Source organism: Hoplias malabaricus, chromosome 4, assembly GCF_029633855.1.
Source record: "Hoplias malabaricus isolate fHopMal1 chromosome 4, fHopMal1.hap1, whole genome shotgun sequence".
Taxonomy (NCBI): Eukaryota; Metazoa; Chordata; class Actinopteri; order Characiformes; family Erythrinidae; genus Hoplias; species Hoplias malabaricus.
The window spans coordinates 63,022,052-63,045,265 of NC_089803.1; the positions used below are offsets into that span (position 1 = coordinate 63,022,052).

Sequence of the window (23,214 nt, forward strand, 5' to 3'; positions counted from 1 at the left end):
TTGAGGTACCAGACATTAGTTTACAATCATTTTTCATCCCAGCAAAACGACAAACCCAGCAAAGACCTCTGTACAAGCAAACAATTGTTAAGTGAAGGGTTATACATGCTCCTGTCAGTTCTACCTTTTATCCCTTATTTTTCCATTCCATCTTTCTTTCCTGTGCTGTGTTCACTCTTTCATGGATCATTAAAAACTACTCCAAAAGGAGAACAGGACAAGAAAGGAGGAGAAGAATTTCCTTCCCAGAATCCGTCAGTGTGGTAGCACTGGCTATCTGCCTGTCTCCTGAGTGGTCAGACAGATCGTTTGAGGCTTATGAGTTTCCGTAGTGATCGCCAGATCAAGTATGATGTGTGTGTGTGTGTGCACGTGCACATTGGTTTGCTAGCTGTCATTTAGATGTTGCCATATTAACCTGTAATGTATCAAAAACACACAGTAGCTGTTCAGTAATTTCTCTGGTGTTGTACTGAGACCTGCGTGGGTAATCCTTTTTATACAGTAACACACACAGTTTGAAGTTATGCAGGGTGTGTGGGGGTGGCCCTGTCACTGTGACAAGTCACATGTTTTGTGGTGATTCCCTCAGTGTGTGTGTGTGTGTGTGTGTGTGTGTGTGTGTGTGTGTGTGTGTGTGTGTGTGAGCGAGAGAGAGAGAGAGAGAGAGAGAGAGAGAGAGGGAGGGAGAGAACACAGCTAAAACAGAGCAAAGCGCCTTTCAAACAAAAGGAGAATGATGGAGAGCAAGCAGCAGGCAAACGACCTGCTATGGCCATCCCTTCTTCTGTCCTCTCTTCCTTTTTCTTCATTTCTTTCCTTTAAACAACTGCTCTTCCCTTCAAGTGTCTTCTTTATTTGTCTCTCTTGTTTTCTTCTCATTTTTGGTTAACATCACATAAACACACAAAAATCACATAAACTCCACTCTTTTTAACTGATCTCTACAGATTCTGAAAGGTGTAAAATTTAAGCACTGCTTTCGTTTAAATACAGGTCAATGTTTTTACAAATCAACATCATGTATTTCAGAATTAAAATGTGGAGTGTAAATTTGTGCTGCTGACATGTGTTACCTCAGGTCTTCTTCCACGGTTGACATAGGCACACACAGGGCTATAGGCACCACTGCCACAGATGAACAAATGAGTTCTGTTATAGGGTTGAATGACTCTCAAGAAGTTTCCACAGCCATGCTGCAGAGAGAGAGAGAGAGAGAGAGAGAGAGAGAGAGAGAGAGAGAGAAAGAGCGCGCATGAGGTCAAAACTGTAAATTATAAAGACAAATTCAGTGGACACACTCAGTGAGTAATAGCAGGCACGTGGTCGGAGTCGTGTGCCAAACATGTGGACACACTGAGGGCTGGAGCGATGGAGGGATGTGGAGGAATTCCACACGTCTCAGAGGAAGTGTGAAAGACAACTATGTAGAGTTTACACACAGATATTCAGTATTCATTACATCAGGACTTAACCCTCTCATGTCAAAGCAAAACATGCAGCGTTCTGCTGTTTAATCTCTCCATTGTTGGTGAGTGTGTTTACGTACACACTACAATCTGACAATCTCAGAAAAACAAAACTCTGACAGTAACCCATTCCGCATTTTCGTCAGTCTGATAATCACATTGTATATGAGCCCAAAAGTCAGCTCTCTAGCTCATCAGTAAACTCACCACAGCATGCAGTGATATTTAAAATAATTTAGAAAGAACGATATGTAATATATAGACAGTAAACTACCTGATAATAGCCATTTTATACAGGTAAATCATAAATAGTTTCTCTGATTAGATAAACATAGCAGAACTAGCAGAAACTATTGCTGTACATTTAACAGTAAAGGAAGCTTAGCAATTTTTATACAGTGATAAGACATACAGCAACACACAAAAAGATACAGTTCCCCATGCTTACGTTTAACCAGTGACTCTCTAGTTTCTGCTGAAGATGATCAGTATTTTTTGAACCAGTGCAATCACTCATCGTGTAGAAGACAATAAATTAACCCAAGCAAAGACACTAAATATGGCATAGAGAAATTTATTTTCAGTATTTTTGCGTTTCAGTAAAATACCTGCGGTCTTACAGATTTATGACCACCTTAAATTACTTCTAATCCTCTATCCACTATGACTTTAACCAGAAGGAGAGACAGTGATTGAGAATGGCATTGAGAGAGAGAGAGAGAGAGAGAGAGAGAGAGAGAGAGAGAGAAAGAGTATTGTCCAGGGAGCAGTTAGGAACTTGGCTTGCTGTGGTGAAACAGCAGCTGCTGCAGTCTTCATTTAACGCACACACTGATACACACACACACACACACACACTCACACACACACACACACACACAGAAAAACAACAGAGCTTCCAACACTACACACCCAAATGTCACCACCTCTCTTTTTCTCTCTCGTCTTTCTATACTTTCTGTTTCTCGTTCTCGCTTTTTCTATCTATTCACTCCCTTTATATCTCCCTGTGTCTCCCTCTTCTTTTTTTTACTTCTCCCTCTCTCCCCCATTCTCTCTAACACTCTCTATCGCTCTCTTCCCTCTGTTTATAACTCTATGACTCCCTCCATTCTGTTTTACACAGTTTCTCCCTCTCTATATTTTTGCTCTATGCTGCTTCTTTTGTAACATCAACTCCTCTCTTTTTCTGTCTCTTTATCTATTCTTTAGTACCACTATCCACCCTCTATTCATGTCTCATCTCCCCACACCCACCCCCACCTCTCTCTCTCTCTACCTCTCTCTCTCTTTACCTCTCTCTCTCTCTCTCCCCTATCATGATCAGATGTATATATCCATCCAATCTGGGACAGAACAGACATGAGTCTGAACTGTGTAAACGCTTCCAAATATCTTTACAGTTCAGTTCCCGAAATCCCATTAATCTCCTCAACCACAAAGGATCAAGAGAATATACACACATCAGGAAGAGAGGAATAACAACTAACAGAGGCTCTAAATAACCTCAGAGCCAGAGAGCGAGGGGATGGGAGAGGAAAGAGAGAGAGAGAGAGAGAGAGAGAGAGAGAGAGAGAGAGAAACATCATACTTGATTTTCCTCATGGTCACTTTATTACAAACACCTACTTCATGGGTTGCAGCTAACATCAATGTATAGGGTAGCTGCCATCTTGGGGTCATACTCATTACTCAATCCCATGTTTACTCAAACTGTGATATGTAAATGGTTTTATTGTTTCTGTCCACACTTTTGAAAGTGTTACTATATGTCCGTGTGTGGATTAGGTCAGAAAGTCTGCAGTGTATACACTATGATGAAGATGCTAATGTAGCTAACAGAATTTAACAGTATTTTTCTCTTCATTATGCTACACAGTGGGATCCTTTATGTCACTCATGCAAAGAGGCGGTGGGCTTCTTGTGAGACTCTCTCCAGCACTGGGAGAGGATCTATGTATGAAATAAATTGTCCCATATTTTAACATTAGTGTTGATAATATTAGCGTGGCAGACCATTCACAACACAGCAGTGCCACTGTATGCCTGATTGTCATTTATTTATTTGTTTATTTATTCCACTTTAGTCTCATGTTGCCTTTAAGTAGACTAATGGTCCTCTGAGCAAAATATATAGAAAGGGTAGCTAGGGCTAGGACAGAGAATATACATGTCTGAAAGAGGGGTTTAGGATAAAGTAGCTAGGAAGTATTAAGCGTTGTAACTTAATATGGTCATGGCAATTATTCTTTGAGCTGAACTGAGCTGGAGAGAGAAAGAGAGAGAGAGCAAGAGAGAGAGAGAGAGAGAGAGAGAGAGAGAGAGAGAGAGAGAGAGAGAGTGAGAGAGAGTAATGGTGAGAGAGAGAGAGAGAAAGGTGAGAGAGAGAGAGAGAGAGAGAGAGAGAGAGAGAGAGAGAGAGAGTGAGGACTAAGTCATTCTCTGAAAATACAGCTTGAACAAATATTTGCTGGAACAAGTTCAGAGAGATTTAGCTCACCAAACTCATTTACTTTAAAACACACACAGAGCTTCAAATGCCAGCAGTCCACTGCTCTGGTTCTATACCTCTGTTTTAATCCTCCACAGACAGCAGGCTCTTTCATTGTGGTGGTTTATATTAGCTAGATATGGAGGAAATTAAATCACAGAATGAAACATATAAAAGAGGAAATTATCCCAGTTTAATCCCATCTGAACAGTACTGAAAATGCACTGATCATTTTCTGTTTCTTTACAGGTAATCTTAAAACTTTGCCCTAAAAGCCCTATATGGAGGACAGTTAGCCTTCAACAAAACAAATGAGTAATACAATAACTCAACACCATAACACAATTACTGTATATCACAGTGGGAGTTAAAGCTTATCAGCACTCTCTCTTACTGTGGGATCTTTTCCAGCCATCTGACACTCTTCAATCTTAGTGGTGGACGCTGGCCAGAATAACTGTGAGAAACAAGAGAAGATATCAACCATGAAGAATGAAATGTCAAAAAAAAGTAATAAAATACCAACATATTTGAGTAGGTTCAAACATAATTTTGTATTAAAGGAACACTACGTAGTATTTTTACCTTATAATTACAGCTTCAGTATCATGCTGATAGTCCACTGACCTGTAATAGGGACAACTGAGCCTCCATTGTTGATACTACTTGTTCAACACTGCAGAAACTGCACTATGTAATTTTGGAGGAGGGTGGGAAACCACCCTCTATCCCTCCACCTTCCCCCTAATATCAGGACAGTGCTGTAAACTGAATTAAACTCTGCAACTGTAGGGGAAGCCCAAGAGCAAAAATACCAAATCTTACCTAGTGTTCCTTTAACCTGACACATGTACCCCGGGCCAGTTAATTTAAAAAAATAAATAAATAAACACATCAAATTACTTGGATTAATTGTGTTTGGGGCATATTTTACTCACTTATTCTTTCATTTCAGTGTTAAACTATTGTTGTAATCAAAGTCAGAAAATCTACTAGAAATTTTTGTAAATTTATATATACATGCAAATTCATAAATGATTTTCATGAACCAGAAAAAGCATTTAAATTGCAATTTTTGTGTGATATACAAGGTTTAATATCACAAATAAAAATCTTTAAGATTCTTTACAAACTGCTGCTAACACAAGACCTCTGGGACTCAGCGCGCTTGGAGGAGAACATTAAGTGCCAATGTTTGCCCAACATTGCACTAAATGATGGGGAAATGAGAGGTTCATCCCTTAAATACTCTTAAACTCAGTTAAGAGTAGCTTTGGAATCGCTGGAGATCAAACCTGCAATCTCACGATGATACGACCAACAGAGCTGTGCCACTTAGAATCTCTCAGAATTCAGTTCTATTAGGTTTATAACAGATAAAAAGGACAACTAGAGTTTTATGCCACCAAATCTATTAATATGATTCTTCTGATTCAGTGTGTAATACTAAAAAATTCCCTCCATTAATAATATTACTAAAAAATACTAAAACATTCACTGGCCACTTTATTAAAAACCCTCTTATGCTTACCATTCTAGCCTTTTGGTATTACAGTCTGTTAATGATCATAAAAAAAACATGTAAAAGGGGAAATGCTTTTATGTTTAAGTTCAAAATCCAGGAAGATCCCTGTAGAAAGCCCTTTTTAAGAACAATTTTCATGACTACAGGCATTTACCATCAGTAGCATCTAATGGAGTCATTTTATTCCAGGCTTTTAATGAAGAGGTTTTTCTGTTGTCATTTCATTAATGGATCTCTCTCCAGTAGAAAGTTTCCCTCAGGGAAAAGCATAAACACATTTCTCTCTTCCTTCATCCACATTTTACCTGACAATTACCACTCTAATTGCACCATCACACAGAGTAAAAGCCCCTGAGAGTAATTACACTGTAACTACACCCTCCAGAGGGACAAGCTGTTTTTTAATGCTCCCCTTTTACATGTGCATCCAATCTATTCATGACACCAAGGTCAAGAATGCAATACCAGTGCAGTGCACTGATGCTTTTCAACAGAAAATCTCATACTTTCTACTACAGTGTTAAACAAGTGGATAAGGCACTGTTTTACTGGCCATTAAAGGAAAGAAATAGTTCATCTGTGAATAAGCAGATGAGCTACACTCTGTAACTGTACACCAGAGGCGTTGGTGTTTCTCATAAAGTGACAAGGCAGTGTGGATAACTAGCAGTTTTTAAAGCATTACGACCATCAAAATGTTACATTAACAGTCTTGTTCTGACCTTTAGTGTCCCCTGAGTGATGTTGTTGATGTCCATGGATAGAACATGGTCTTTACAGCCCACATACATTCGGTCTTGATCCTCATCCATATATAGGATCCTGTAGTCCATAGGCTTTTCTGACAGTGTGTAGAACTCAAAGGACTGGGTTGTCTGCAGTTCTGTTTAAAAACAAAAGACAAAAATACATGCAATTTATTTATATATATATTGGTTACTTTATTCTGTGAATACCATTTAACGTAAGTGAATTCCTCTACTTCTAAGTGCATGTGCTGTGGACACTGACAATGAGAAAAGCATGAAACAATATGGGACTCTCTGGAGGAGCTGCACAAGATCCTAAACATTAGGATGCCCAATGCCAAGGGTGGGCTGGAGGGTTTTAGAAGGCCCTATTGATGGGTTTGTGTGTGTTGTTATGTATTAGGTAGTATCTTCAAGACGTTATTTAGCATTACTCAGTATAAGTACATGCCAACATGCACACACAGAGGTGCGCGCACACACACACACACACACACATACACACACAGACACACACACTCGCAACACCCACACACAGATAGAGACTGAGTGCTCTTCAACATACCATCAAAGGCAACAAGAGCCAAGCTAATGAATATTCATTACTCATGCTTTCAGTCTCTAAAGAACCTGCAATCACATGGATGCACTCTTTCATTTCTTTCACTTTTTCTGTTCCTCTCCTCCTTCTCCTCCCTCTCTTATCATAGTCCTTTTCACTTTCAAAAGTCCCCTGAACCCTTATTGCGTCTGTTTGCTCGTGTTGTTCTGAAAATCCAGTTAAAGTCACATACCCTTCATCATAGTTTTTGGGTTTTTTTTCTAACTGACAAATGGAAAGAGAGAGAGAGAGAGAAAGAGAGAGAGAGAGAAAGAGAGAGAGAGAGAGAGAGAGATGGTGTATGGAGCCCCTCTCTCTCCCTGGGGCTGTGGATGCTTTAACGTCGCCCTGTATTCACTACTATAGCACTTCAATACCAAGCCTATGGATCTTTCCCACCATTTACTTTAAAGGGCTTTCCATTCTTCAGCAGCCCATACAAATCACACTCAGAACTCTGAACGCTGGTTTTTATACCTCATCAGGACATACGGGTACTACATATATACTTCCAGACATTTACAATATTCTCTCCTGGGGATATTATGAGGAGGGGATTAGATATAAAGTCACATACTTGGAAAAGTCAAGTTCAAAATGGATTAAAACGTGCTTTTTTCAGCATTACTTTTGAAAGGAACATTAGGGGGGGTTTGTTCTAATTCTGTGAATCATTCTGTGAGCATTTAATAGAATTCAGACACAAGAACATTAGTGAATCAGAACCTGATGTTAGATGATTAGTTTTGGATAAAGAACAGCATGCCAAATCATCCCAAATGTATTGGATGGAGCTCTATCACTGACTTTAGACTTATGTTTTCCTTCTGAGTATATACAAGCTTTTAAATGTGTAAAAGAATATGGTAATTAATTGTCATCACTTGACAACCCTAATTTAAATAAGACTATGGATTTTCCAGGAATTAAATAATTTCCAGCTGCAGTGACTAATAATAAACACATCAAATTTAGAGGTTCTTTTATTTTTCTGCTGGAAGTTACCATGGAGAAAATAACTTTCTGGTTTGCTGATGTATGTAAAGGTTTATATCATGTTATTCCATGTTTTCTTTTGAATAGATTAGACAGAATGGATGGATACATCCATCCATTCTGTCTAATGGGTTAAAAGAAACTGAGTGTGGGTTAAAAGAAACTGAGAAAACGTCACAAATAAATGAATGCACACTCATGTTCTCTGGAGAATCCTGGCGAGTTCACTATCCTCCTACCCTAACCTCAGACTTTGAAAGTGATGAATCAGCCATAATCCCATGCTACACAAAAGCATCTGAGTCAGTATTCCCCACACAAACATGACCAGGTGCTTCTGCACCTGTGACCATCGGAGGAACTATAATAAAATAAAGTAATATACGTGAAACATAAAGAATTCAGAATGAGGAATTTGTCTTATGAATCAAAGGTCACTGAAGATTCATAAGAAGAAGAAGAAGGATAGTTTTCTGTTCCACATTAGGGGGCATTGTGGGGTCTATAAGAAGGAAATTCCCCTTTTGAATAAGCATCCATCCAAAAGAGGTGTTTTTATCTGAGCCTGTGTTTATGAGTGAGTTGAGAGGAAAAATCTATTCTTCCTTTTGGTGATGAATAATTCCACTTGGTGAAATGGTGGAAAATTAAATCACTCAGAAAACCTCAACCAAATCCAATTTTAAAAAGAAAGCTAAACTCTGACAAAGATTTTCTTTGGAACAAAAACGCTGCCTCTTGCTCCATCACACAAGCTGAAGCCAGTGACACAAAACAGACCCAAAACTGACTCTGGATCTTTACTCAACACCACAAATCAAAGCCGCTCTCCTCAGTGGAAATATACACTTGTTATTCCACACCACTCCTGAAATGGGATCAGTGGTGAGAGTTTGGATCATACTGAACAAATCCATCTTCAGGCACATGGGCCTCATTAGTCATGGGTTTAACCACGTTCTTTGGTGATGAGGTTAGAAAGTGGCAAGGACATTTGTTTGTCACCAGTTCTTCCAGGAATCACAACAAGGGGAAGCCCACTGGACGTCTTCCATATGGGCGTCTCCCTTCTGGGCTGCTCTGTGTTTAAAAAGTGAAAATTACTCATTTCACCAGGTGACCACTTTAATAGAAACTTCAGCTTTATTTTGTCACTAATACCAGGACACTGCTGTGAGGGGTTTATTACAATAAACAACATAAACACCAGTGTGGGTAGGTATTGATTAGTTTGGCATTCCAACACATCCTGGAAGTATGGGATGGTTTATATACATACACACATGACTAAGTTCTAGTTCCATTTCATGGCTTACTATTCCTATAGAGATTGTTTAAGATCTGTTTACAGAAGTGAACGGCTGCATTCAGCTGGCCGTTCAGTCTTTCCACAGTCACCATCTGCACCCATGTACAGTGCTCCACAACCTACTACTGAGAGGCTTTAGTAACCTCTAGCATATGCTTAGCACAGTGGCGATTGCTCTAAGACTGCAAGGGAAGCTCAGCTTCCCCTAAAATGTAAAAAAATAAGTGATCAAATATATACTGTTGTGTGTACATGTCGTTGAATAAATATGCACTACAACGCGCTCAACTTTTGTTCAGAATCAGCTTCTTATCACTGGTAAAGACGCAGCTTTTCTCTCAATCATTCCCGCAGTTTCACAGTGCTTTAAACAGTGCGGATGCTGAGCGTCCACGGAGTTCAATAGCGAAGCAGCAAAGTGCAGCAAAACGAGACGAGTCACTGGATAAATGCTGGGCTCAGTGTCTCTGGGGGTCTATGGGGCAGTGGGCTGGCCTCGGCAGGCCCGGACGCTCAGCTTCTGCATGATGATTGGATGATCTGTCTGAGGCTGAATCCCTTTTTGATTGACAGCGAAATGAGCGAATCAGCGATTCTTTGGTGTAAAGATCCATGGGAGCACAGGCGGACACACTTCACATGGGCCAAGGCTGTTTAAGCAGCCTAGCTCTGCTGGCCATTGAGAGGACACTAGTCAAGTCCCTAGAAAAGACGCCTTGTTGGTACGACAGGGTCACAGATCATTTTCTTAAAAAGGAACGGAGGGTAGAATTTACGTATAAATAAACCGACACATTTTATGATGTAGGCCGAAATTGAGCACGGTGAACTTAGGCTTATATGGAGCTGCCTGTGTGTCCCTTAAATTGCTTTTCTTTATATACAAATGTGTGTTTCCTTGACGTGTAAAGTATTTGTAAATTATTAAATATTCTCAGATGGACTTGCTTATTTACCTAATATCTTCAAATTCAGGCTAATCCAGTAGCTGTTTAAAATTATGCAATGTTACTTTGCTGTATAATATTAACATTGTAAAGATGTAACTTTATCTACTGATTATGGATCAAAGTGTTACATCTGACTGTGATATTTCAGATCATGGCTGAGGTTTTGACTGTAACTCTGTGGTTGGGTTCTTACAGTAGTTGCTCTCTGGGTTGGGGTGGGGAAGAGTGGTGGGTGGTTTGTGAGGAGGAGGGAGTGAGGTTCCAATGAGTTAGAGTCAGAGTGACATCAGTAAAGCCACCTCCACCAGAGAATTGGCACAGAGACCAGTAAAGCACCATCCAGCTCCAATAAAACTGCTGAGTAGCTGTTAATCTTATTTTACAACCTTACTAAAGCAGTTTAACTCGCATTCTCGCCTTGTATGGTGAGTTGGCTGAAATTCCCTATGCAGAATTTTTGGGGAGTTACAGCAGAATCTAAACGGACAAATAAACACTCAGTGTGTCACTGTGGCACATATAGCAAGTATTACTGTCTCTTCCTAATCATATTCATGCAAAACAACCAGCTCAGATCACCTCTCGCTTTTCAGAAACACCAGCTTTCTACTTAAACCCACACCAGCCACTTAATTAAAAATACTAGCTTTCTACTTACACACACACTGCCCACTTTATTTGAAACACCAGCTTTCTATCTCCTTACACTGGCCACTTTATTAGAAAGACCTACCTATCAATCTATATTCTACACTCTCTAAAGATGAACATTTCCAATAACATGGGCACTGAGTGCAAACTGTCTAATCCTGATCACTATATGGATTGGAATAGAGCCACATTAGCTGAATGACTTTATCACTCAGAGAGGAACACTAACAGTGACACAGCAGTGAAATGAATCACACTCCACCCAGCTGGAGGAAATAAAAGAGGCTTTTGTCCAGTTTGCATTGGTGAAACAAACAGAAGCCTGAGGGAAAGGGTTTCTGTATTATTGATGTGGTCAGGTTCATTTTAACCCTGAAAGCTCTCCCTCAAAATGAAACACACGGCTAGAGAGCGGCCAGCCGTGTAATGGACCACAGTGGACTGAGGAAGTGGACCGCAGATGAACATCTAGAGACTCGTAACCGTTTCTTTCTATCCCTCTCTTTTCCCCCCTCTCTTTTTCTTTCTGTCTTCACCTCTTTGCTCCTTCCCATCTTTCTCTCACCTGATCATATCTTCTGAAATTAAAGGCATTAATGAGGGGTTTGCCCATACTACAACTCAATGGGCAGCTGTGGGAACATTTCTGTAACGACTTGATGGCGTACAGTCCCAAAAAAACGTAGTGTTTTCTGGGACAGATGTTGGGTGATTAGTTCCGGTTCAAAGACCACTCCAACTCCCAGAAGTATTGGACGGAGTTGAATCACTTCAAAGAACACAGTTCCACTTGTGCAGTCCAGTGCTGTGAGGCTTAACCTCTGTGGCCAAAACATGGCACTGAGCATTGCGATGTTAAGCTCATGTGTAGCTGCTCTAGCATCGCAGTGCATTTCATGTTTTTGTGTGGAGATTATACAAACATTGTGTGCGTTACTGAACCTATGTGTTAACTGAGTGCATCATAAATGGCTGAATACAGTTGTTCTGTCTTAATTTCTGTAGTGTTTGTAGTGTTTGTGTTTTCCTGTTTCTCACTCTAGTGTACACACACTGCACATGTAGAAAGGACACTTCTATTCATCTTTCTCTACTTTTTTCCTTATCAAGAGCAGTGAAGCACATTTGCTACAGTAGTTTGTGTATGTCTGAGACTCTTCTACCATCCATTATTAAAAGAGATAGAGTAGAACAGGAGTACTCTTCTTCCCTTCTATTCTCTCTCTCTCTCTCTCTCTCCCCCTCTCTCTCTCTCTCTCTCTGCTGTTCACACACATGATACTATACAAACCTATAACAACGTGTTTAACATGTGAAACAAAATGCCCACCAGAAACAAAGAGAAATCCATACCCAACCTCCTTTAGGGCATTAGTGCACTGTTGGCTGGTTATAGGAGTTACAAAACACACACTCGACTCAGTCTGAACCAGAAAATTCATAATTTATCAACAAGAAACACATCAAGCTGCTGTTGATACTTACCCACAACATCACCGCTATGTTTCAATTTAAATAAGGACTATACTCAAAAATCTCACTAATATAGGGGTACTTAGTCTGTGGCTTGTGACCACCTTTGGGCTCCAAGGTGGGCATAAGTGTGGTTCAGCATAAGGTATATTGATGCAAACCAATGCACAACCCTCACACAGTAGTGGAAGAAGGAGGCCAAAATGTGCATCATCGGTTTACCTGTGCCGACCCAGCAACCAATAATTATTCCTTAGTAAAGTTATTACTTGCACACATTTCTACTGCAGTAATGTACAAATAGAAACTTTAAATAAACTGTATGCAATGCAAGATATATTTAGACTGGACAGTCTTCATCATAATCATCTTCATCATCTTTATCTATTTCTTTCCACTTAATCCAGGTTAGGTGCTGGCCAGTAGGGGTGGTTTGGACAGCTGATGGAAGGAAGCATTCCACTAGACATAAACCAAGCACAGCAAACTGGGAGGAGGTCCTGGGGTAGACCCAAGACATGCTGGAGATATTATATTTCCCAGCTGATTTGGGAATATCTAGACATCCCCCAAGAATAGCTGGTGGAAATTGGGGGGACAGAGGGACCTGGGCTTCTTTGTTTGTGCTGTTGCCAGTGTGACCCTGGCCTGACTTATTCATGCTATATACAAATGGTGTTTCTCTCTCTCTCTCTCTCTCTCAGGCAGAGGCATCTGGTGTGTTTTAGACAATGGAGAATGTTGAATAGCACAAACCAAGATGAGGATATTGCTCTACTCCTGTTACATAGGTGGGTAGTATTGACTTACTTTTGCTGTTTCGGATCACTGAAGGTGGAAAAGTCTCCAAACTTAGGAGATGGCTAAGAGCATTACCGAAAGTGCTACAAAACTAAACAACTTTTCATTTTTTTACCCCACAAATACACAGTTCCACCTTAAAAGATGAGGAGATTCTGAATGTAAACAGATATAGAGAATTGCGCTTCTCCACAATCACAGACATTCCCTTTAATCTATTAACACCTGCAAAACTGTTATATAGTTTAAGGTACACTCAATGTGATTTGCACTGCTTCAATGGGTGAGGAGGGCCTTGAGAATTAAAAACTGTGGGCCTCTAATTACAAAAAGAGTGCAGAAATTTAAACATTTAATGAGGAACTTAATAAAAACATGAAGCTGGTAGCACTAAACACAGCATGAGAGCATTTGACTGTAGGCTCCTGCTGACAGAAGTTGTTTTCCACTGAACAATTCAACAGCCCAAGTCTTCCAAACTCCATTAACTCTCCATGGCTGGGCCATCATCCAATTATTGGTGTCCCCCTCCCACTGGCTAGACTCCAAAAGCCCATAAGAATACCTTAGCTTTATGCAAATTAAGCCTTTTTATGTTCCTTTTAACCTAGTTAGGATGTTTGATGCAAGCTGTTGCCAAGGGAGACTGATGGGCGGAGCCAAGTCACCAGTTTCAACAAATATTTAAGTAGGGTCTTAAAGATGCCCAGAATCCATGTTTTCTCTCAAGATTGAGAGGGGTCGCCCCGTAAAGACTTGACTTTAAAGCCCTGCCAAACGCCACTTGGCTTCAGTCAAACAATGGTGCAGTTTGTTGGCCTCGTTTCGCTTGGATACTCTCTTTTAAAGAGTGTGTAAGTAATTTCACACATAGTGTTAGACCCTATAGCACTGTCCGGGCAACCTAAATATTCTCACTTTACTCAAAGACCAATGTGCACCTCAGTGGAAACAGACAGACCTTGTGTCCTGCTTGGTGTAAATTGGAATCTTATTATACAGTAAAATCATCCGTAAGTATATTTAATAGTTCTCATTATGATATTATGAATAAGAGTATTATAGATTTTCAAACATATTTTCTGACACTTCGACTTGCTCTTTTAAAAAGGTTAAACTTAAAAAAGTTATTTTATCCTGAGATTCTTATTCCACTGGCAGGTAAAGGGCATTTAAAAAGAAAAAAAATATTCAAATAATCTATAATTAAAAAGAAGACACTGGGCCCTTAAAAGAGTGACTGAATACTAGCACAATAGATAGAAAAAAATAAAATAAAAACAGTGTAAGCAAGGTGGAGGGTGAGGGGTTTTCTGGCTGATTGACAGGTAATATTTCTGGTGGAGGAAATATAATTTGGTCAGGTGAAGCATGAAACCATCAGGAATGATGTGGACCACCCAAGAGGCAGCTGGGTCGTCAGACTGTCTGTCCACTTTACATTTCACACATTCCTACACTAGCTTCTGTATTACTAACACGCACAAACACACATACACGCACACACACACAGACTAAAAGCATTCACAAACACTGACCAAATGTCTTCATGTATTTCATACATTCACAGATGAACCACTTGTGTGATGAAAGTTTCAAACAAACAGTTGCTATTTATTTCACAGCTCACACACAAAATGTTCTGTCAGTCTTTTCCAAAGTCAGTTTGGAACACACTGATCGGGCTACAGATATGAATGACATGGACAGATATGGATATTACGTGATAAATTTAAGAATGTTTTCATTTACAAGTACAAGATAACATAAAAAAAATCCCTGATTCAAGTGTCGCTTTCTGATTCAAACTAGTTGCAGATTTTAGAAGTGTGAAATAGACAAAGCAATGTGAACAATCACCACAGAGCATCCACCATTTCTTTATATAGTAAGCCTCTGTTTATTCATCTGTCAGAAATGTGACTTTGAAATGTGTGAAACGTAAGCAATAGAGAGGGGGTGCTGTTATGCTGAATATGAGTTCTGAAGGTAACAGCTGTGCTGATTATCAATACAACAGCATGGCTTTAAGTGTGATATTTTATACAAAAATTCAAAAGACACTGTTTCCTAGCATCAATAAGCCACAATAAATTTGTTTATTTAATAGTTTTAATACATGTCTCTACCCACACAAAAAATTCTGGAACTGACTGTTGCCAAGCAACGCACAAACGTTGCTGTATTGCGTAGCCACTTTTTATCATGTACATTTAATCCTATAACAATTTAAACCCACACAATCCTGCAAGCATGGGATATTTTGAAAACACTGGTAGTGTAAATGAATCGGGAAATGATACAGTTTTTTAAAAAATCCAGGTATGTGTGGACATGTAGCAGTGTTAGTTTGAGAATAACGCTATAGTGACAGTGTCAACTTTTAAAATCAAGCCAAGTGTTTGTATATTTAAAACACACCAAGACCAATTTGAAAAGAAGTTTTGATAAAGTTTTACAGTGCCTCTTTTGCAGAGTAAATACAATGAAATGAACAGTACTTTGTACAATGTACAGTGCAGACTGTAATTAGAAATTTCTTAAAATTAAAAATTGCATACTTGCTTATTTTGGTGTTACAGACCTGAATTCCACTTTATGTACACTAATAGCACTGTACACCTTCAAACGCATGCTCCTTTGTCAGCATAATGCCTCAAGTCTAAAGTCAAAATGCTTGTCACCTCCAGTGCTAAAGTCATCAGAGCTGACCTCTCATTCTCGGGACACAGAAACATGCCAAACACCTCTAACTCCACCATCTGTTTGAGGATTTAGACGTGCAGTTAGCACCGAACTATTTGGCGTGTATAGGCTTCCACCACTTTTAATTAAATTAGTCTCAGAGATCCAACGTAAAACTAAAGACAGGGAAACGTATGATAGAGAAAATAGTTTAAATGTTTTTGAGATTTGAATTTATGTAAAACAATTTCTGAATCGTTGTGAATTAAAGGTATTTTAGGGGAACCATTGTCACAAATTAAACATGTCTGTTTTGTACATGAAGAAAAAATACAGACAGAACACTGTAAAATCACATAGAGAAAGTTATTTTAACCTGATTGGCAAAATAATATCCTACAGCTTCTTACCATCTTAGGAGCTTAGGTTTAGGGTTAGGTTTATAGTTAGATTTAGGTTTTACGCTAAGGGCATTTTTGTTTCTTTGTTTGTTTTTATGTTAGTCATGTGTCACAAAACTCTCCAAAGGTTTGATGGACACACTTTTCTTGATTTCTCATGGTAACTAAAACTGACACCAAAGATGTGCTCACCTCTCACCAACCTTTGCCCTACTGCCTCTCTCATGCTCTCCCTCACTCCCTAGGTTAGGTTTCAGTGCTGTATTTTCCTGCTGGTGTGTAATGGTTTCTGATGGAGCTGAAACTCTATCCGTCAGCTCTTGGTCACTGTCACTATCACAGAGCTCTAATTAGCAGCTGCTCTCCTCCTAACCTGTCACTGACTCACGCCAGGTAACTCAAGCCCTCGGAACATAAATATGACCTTCACTGTAAAAATTGATTTTATGGTAAGAAATCATTTAACTGGTTGTATTCAAATTGAAAACCTGATTCTATCTAAAAAACAAAACATTACTTCAGAAAAAAGTAATTGTATTATACATCAGATCAAACCATAGAACATCTGATCTTGTGCCATGTTTTTACTTTGTAGGCTCTTCTCAATAGGAGAGCAATATTGGGTAATTCATGGATTGCAGTCACATGATTTATTTTTTGGCATTGTGTGCCATATTGGGGGCTGATTGTCTGGTTTCAGGGAAGAGCAAACAGATCGGAAAGATAGATAGATTTATCTCATATACGTTTAGGTAACTAGCTCACTGCCTATTTGTACGGGGGGTGGTTAAAGAATCACACAGTTTTGCATAATGAGAAAAAAAAGACCATTATTCACTGTTAGCCACATTAGCATTTTTCATTATAGCATTTAATGGAAAACTTTTAGCATTTTAGACAACATTGCATTTCTCTCACAGTCCTAAGTTCAATCCCTATGTAAGTTTTGGTGTTTCCTTTCACAGTTTAAAAACACATGTTGGTTGGTTGACTGTGTGGAATTGCCCACTGGTAAGAGCATGAATGGGTGAGTGTTTGATATGACATAATGGACTGGCACCTTGTCCTCAAAGAATGGATTATTTATGTATTTAAAAGTGAAGCATTATTTTGGTTAACATTATAATAACAACAATACATATATCCAATAACTATAATAAGACTCCTATTGTTCCAGTAGCTCCATATGGTTCAGTTTCCAAGTGCTTTACACTGATTGTCTCTCTGTACAGCCGCTTCAAATGTGTGGATGGTATGAGGCTGTTAGACTGTGGTAATATCCTCTTTCCTTCCTCTTGGCAGACTCTGTCCATGTTTAGACATCCAAATGTGAGAGAAAGGTGTACATACAGCTGTGGCAGATGTTGCGGTCGATCCGGTTGAAAGGCGGGAACATAACACAGTAAAAATAAACCCAGACATTTAGACTCAAAGATGATCGCAATCCATCTTCCATCCTTCAGGGGTACTTTAAACTGAATGGGACCTTGAAAGCCAACCCTAGTCTTTCCTCCATTGTCTTAATATATATCCGTCCCACAGTCCCTGTAAAAGTGTTTACATCTTTTACATGAATATGCACTTTGTTCTCAAAACTTGCTTGGTTTTAAAATATTCCCAACAATTTCACTCTTAACAAACTTCCACATTCACTGATCATTAATAAGCTCTGTGCTGATACTTCTGGGCTTTTTCTTCTTAACCACTCAGCTCTGTGTTCATCAAAGTGTTATCCTTGGTGCATTTTATGTTCTGTAGTTTTGAGCTATTCTAGTTCTGTAGCTATTTTAATCTGTATCATTTAATGACATACAAATTGTTTACAAATTCCATGGAAAAGCATGCAAAGAAATGACACATTTTGGAGCATTTTCATATTTCAGCCTAAGGTCTGCATGAAGAATTAGGGAATATTTTTGGTAAAAGTTGACAGCAGCCTCTCAAATACTTTAAATAAATCAATAATTCACAGAGGAGGTCAAATTCAAATCCATGATTTCCATCTGACCTTCAGAAGCAGTAGAGCAATGTTTTAAGCACAGAGGCAGATTGACTGTGTTTTTAACAAAAAGAAATGCAGTCAGCGCCTACACAGGTCAGAGGGGTGAGAGAGAGAGAGAGAGAGAGTGAGAGAGAGAGATAGAGAGAGAGAGAGAGAGAGAGAGAGAGAGAGAGAGAGTAGCTTCAGTGCCTCAGGCTGTAAAGTCTTTTCTTCAGCTCAACAGAGAATTTCTGTGCTTTAACTCAATTAGTTAGCAATGCTAATGTCCATGCACACGCACATGCATGCACACACACATGCATGCACACTCACACAAACACACACACACACACACACACACACAGTAATTTGTGCATTTCAGTATGTTGACAGTTTGGATAAGTCTGGGGTCTTTAGTGAACTGAAAGTCGCACAACATAAAGTGCGTGTGTATGTCTGTGTGTGTGTGTGTGTGTGTGTGTGTGTGTTTCCATTAATTAATTTATTCACAGGTCTAATGTGCAGGAACACTAGCCGCGGGCAGAACTATTAACACAGCACCATAAAGTTGTTACCTTTCACTGTTCTCACACACAGCCACTGTTTTCAGCACTCACTTAACACTTGACCCTGGCACCCTGACCTCATTATGACCTCGTAATGACCACATAACTACAATAAAATGACCTTCTGACCCAGACAGAACAATATGTGTTTTTTTTACCGTCTCCTGGTTGAAAGAAAAATCATTAACCATTAGTCTGGCTTTGTGCAGTGATTATTTTTACATTCATTACCTTCTATTAAAGCAGGGAAAGAAGTTGGACATTTTTGTCTCTTTTTAGTTGTGTAATTACATGTAAATATGTAGTAGATTTTAGAACACTCACAAATTTACATGAGTAAAATTGGTACCTATGTATTTTTATGAGCTAAATTACTGTAATAATTCAATGATGACTATACATCACTATTAATTATGTTGTTATTGCATTTGTTGTTAATATGTAACTATATAGTTATAAGACTTTTGAAATGCACTGTTATTAAATCAAGCATAAAATTCTCGGATGATTTTCTGTACTGATTTTTGTGCATCCTCACTCAAACCTGACATCAGTACATGAAAACCCCTGGATGCTAATAACTCCTCCCACTTGGTATAGGGCACAAGAACTTGGGTTCATGTGTGGGCATGTGTGGGTTTTGCTCTTTTGACAATAGTTTTATTATGTTTTTTACTGCTGTTTTCAATTGAATTATATTTATATCCTCTAAAATACATCATTATTACATGAAGTAGAATGTTCTTTGGATGTGAGGCTCCAACTGATTCATTTTTATCCTGATGTTAATGTAACCTCACACAAACCTTATTTCAGTGTCTGAAAGACTAATCAAATCCCTGTGTTTCAGAGGTTTAAAGTCTGGGATGTTTCCCTGCAGCACTGAGACTTTTGGCAGAAAACGTCTGTAAACCTGGAGCTGATCTCCAAGGAGGAGAATCTGGAGAATGTTGTACTTCAGCCATGGCTTCTTTTGAGTAAAAGCTGATATTTTTTTCACTGTAAACGGTGAGGGCTGTGATTAAGATTAAAATCTAAAAAAGAGACAGGACTTTTCCAAGGGTTTGAGGGAAGTATGTTAAGAATTTTAACGAAAAACTTTGAAGGCTGAACTTTTCAGGGCACAGTTAACCTCAGCCACAATAAACTGAGTGATTCAGCTAAAAATACAGGGTAAAAAACTCACCACACATATGCATACACAAACACACACACACACACAACCTGGTATCAAATGTGTGTTTTCAGCACATCGTGGGGACCAGAATCCCCTGGGATGATTTTAATGAAAATTAATATCCATATTGATGCAGAAAGAAGATACTTCAAGGCTGTGGGGATATTGACTTTTTGGGTCAACCTTTGACTCAAAGTTTATGAATGAAAACATTACATATGTAAAATGTTCATGTTATTACTATCAAATTACAAAATAAATGCAAATGCAGCAGATGCAGTTTTTATTTACAGCAAGTCCCACCTAAAAGAGCCAGAAGGTCTTAACACTGGGCTCTGATATGACACATTGTGAAGCTCTGAATGTCTGTTTGTGTCCTATAACAGTAAAGGGGACATTCACAACAAAATGCCAAGAATGCCTCACATATCTGGTGGACGCCAAACCCAAAACAAGCTGCTCAATGTGGAAAACAACACCCCTTATGGGCTCAAAAATGTCCAACCCCCGTCTCTAAAAAAGCCCACTCTGTGGTGTCTGGAAGGGTGTCGCTTTTCACAGTGATTGTTTTGCATGGAAATTCAATTAGACTCTTCGGGGACTGTATTTACAGAGTTGATTCGATTTGGCGGTTGATGACGACTGAAGAAAATTATGAGATTTAAAATGCATATTATATTATGTGTCAAAAGATTGCAGTCGGCCCTTAGAGACAGACACTAAGTTAGGTATACACAGAGCTTGTAATTATTTATCCACAGAAAAGCATATTAATGTAATGGGACACAATATAACCGTTGCACATGAGTCCAAAGCCATCACACCCAATGCCAAGTAGAGGGGTATAAAGCCTATAGAGCTTTATATAGCGCTTTATATAGCTTGGGCTATAGAGCAGTGGAGCTGCAGTCTTTAAATTGATGGAGAACCTGAAGTCTCTAACGATCTCATGACTGAACGCTGTCAAAGCGGCAAAGCAATTTCCCACTATGTGAACACATTTTTGGCTGACTGGTGTAGCTCTTTCTATTTTAGGTAAATCCTGATGTACTGGCCTACTGTCCAACATATAGTGTAATGTAGCACTTTATTAATGATGTCACCAAAAGGAAATTACTCCATGAGGTACAGTAGATGAAACTGAGCAGCGAGACTTAATGTTGGACAAAATAATAGAAAACAAAATTATATAAAAAACATTTGGTAATTCTCTGGCCCATACTTTGTTGCTCCAAAAATGTATATGCAAGACTAAAAAAATTATAATTCATGTTATTTTAAAAATATTTTACAGTGTAATCTTTACATTATGTAAAGAACAGCTGATGTGCTCAAATGATGCCTAAATATTTAGATACGTGGATAGAAATTATGTAGAAAGCTTATTTATGTGAACTGATGAGAAGCATGGCCTCATTCTGTCTTTTGTTTTTCCTTCAGCCTGTAGTGGTTTTAGCTCTTCCAGAGTTTATGTCTGTGTTTGGGTCTTTGTAATCTGAGTGAACAAATGAACTGGATGAGGATTGGTTGTGAAAAGGTAGTGGATTGGATGTGAATTAAGCAAACTATGATGTGAGAAATGTGGAAAATAGTAGCTTTTTTCCATTGCAAAAGAATCTCAACAATACAGTAAACTTTTGATGACCTGCATCCAAATTACAGGAGCAAATCAGGGATTAAACTGACCTGATTTCAGCCGTGTATTTTATGGGTTAACACACACTTCCTACTTTATTAGAAACACTTGTAGGTACTGTAGGTATTGTAGGTACATCTAAAGGCTGGCTGTAGAAATTTGCATTTATGGCACATGGTTGATTTAAAATACTAATCATCTTACAGATATGTGCAAATATAATGTTAGGAGTCTGGCGCTTCTCCTCTACTTCACTCTACAGGGCTCTACTCGCTTGGTCCCTGGTAGTCTCAATCACAGATGTTCTGCCCACAAGTAGACAGAGTTTATACCTTCAGTGTGTTACACTGGCCTCACTCAGTCAGGATTCTGCCAGTTGCATCGTGATGGCTAAGTGTACCTCGGCATATATGCACTTCCTTGTATCATTTTGTACTGGCTCTGCTATTGGTCTGTTGTGAATAATAAAGGCTGCCACTTCCTACACATCATGCCAAAGTAGCAGGCTTGTGATGGTTTTGCGTGTCAGTCAATTTCCCCCCAGATAGACATAAGAATATTTTTAACCACATCAGTGTCACTAAGTGATCTACCAAGACCCAAAAAGGAATAGTTCTGTGCATAGAAATTGACCACTGATGAGCAGCTAGTATATGATTTGTAGTTTTTAACTGGGCACTAGGTGATGAGTTTCTGAATCTGTAACCTTCACAGAATAGTCGAGATTTTACTGCAGCAAGTTTCCTGTTAATACTATTCAAACATTCATGCATTTGCTTTCTGTAATCATTTCATCCTGTTAAGGATTGCAGTGGCAGGAACACACCATGGAGAGGATGCCAGTCCATCACAGGGCATCACAAACTCCTGGAGTAGGAGGTTGTGGGTTCAAGTCCCACTCGGGGTGACTGTCTGTGAGGAGTTTTGTGTGTTGTCCGCGTGGGTTTGATCATGTGGTTTCTGACACACTGTGTCAGAAGTGACAACTTTGGGCTTCCAAAAGGCGCACAATGTTTATAGCTGTATAAGTTACTACTGTGCATATTTAAATATGACAGTATGTTATGATTTAGAATTATGGGATTCTTAATGTCTTAAATTATGGTTAGAGCTAAATCCAGCAAATGAAAAAGTGCCTGTCTCTTCTGTCAGTTCACTCACCTCCTGAGACCTGAAGCCGTCTGTAACCAGAGTGAGACACAGCAAACATCAAGACAAATTACTTCTCTCCACATCTCACAGAGAACCAGAGTTCCAGACTCTGAAGCTAATGGAGCTAACACTGAAGCTCATACCCCACTGACTAGTGCCAAAAATTGTGTTAGCTGATTTATAATATTCAAGATAATGGGTGAATCGTGCCAAATAAATTCCACAAAAATATTTTTAGTCTTGTTCTAGGGCTTGAAACTTACTACACTTTTATCTACTTTACACACTTGTGCCATTTTGACCTGCTTAACCACATGTCATGATTTAACATCACTGGTTTTGCAGCATGTCTTTGAATTACGGTAAACACTAAACCCAGTATGTGAAATACTGCATGTACTATTTTCATATTCAGACCAAGAAAATATCAAGACAACAGACAAATGGCTTCTTTCCTTTCCGTCTGTCAGAGGGTGCAAGGGAGAGAGAGAGAGAGAGAGAGAGAGAGAGAGAGAGAGATTGGAAAATTTGGAGCATGAGGAATCCTGTGCTGAGTTTCATTCATTGCATCAAATGTGTTTCTTCTCTCAGCCAACTTAAA

At 39.1% G+C, this 23,214-nt stretch overlaps 1 protein-coding gene across 1 annotated transcript in view; it reads right to left on the minus strand.

The window, feature by feature from the left end:
* The window catches only part of sema3c (sema domain, immunoglobulin domain (Ig), short basic domain, secreted, (semaphorin) 3C), a 47,933-nt gene that overhangs the window by 16,321 nt on the left and 8,398 nt on the right, over positions 1–23,214 (minus strand). Inside the window, exons 3-5 of the mRNA XM_066667461.1 lie at positions 6,208–6,368; positions 4,355–4,417; positions 1,077–1,196 (exon numbers count right to left, since the gene is read on the minus strand). Coding sequence (XP_066523558.1) covers positions 1,077–1,196; positions 4,355–4,417; positions 6,208–6,368 — 344 coding nt within the window. The remainder of the gene's footprint in view (positions 1–1,076; positions 1,197–4,354; positions 4,418–6,207; positions 6,369–23,214) is intronic.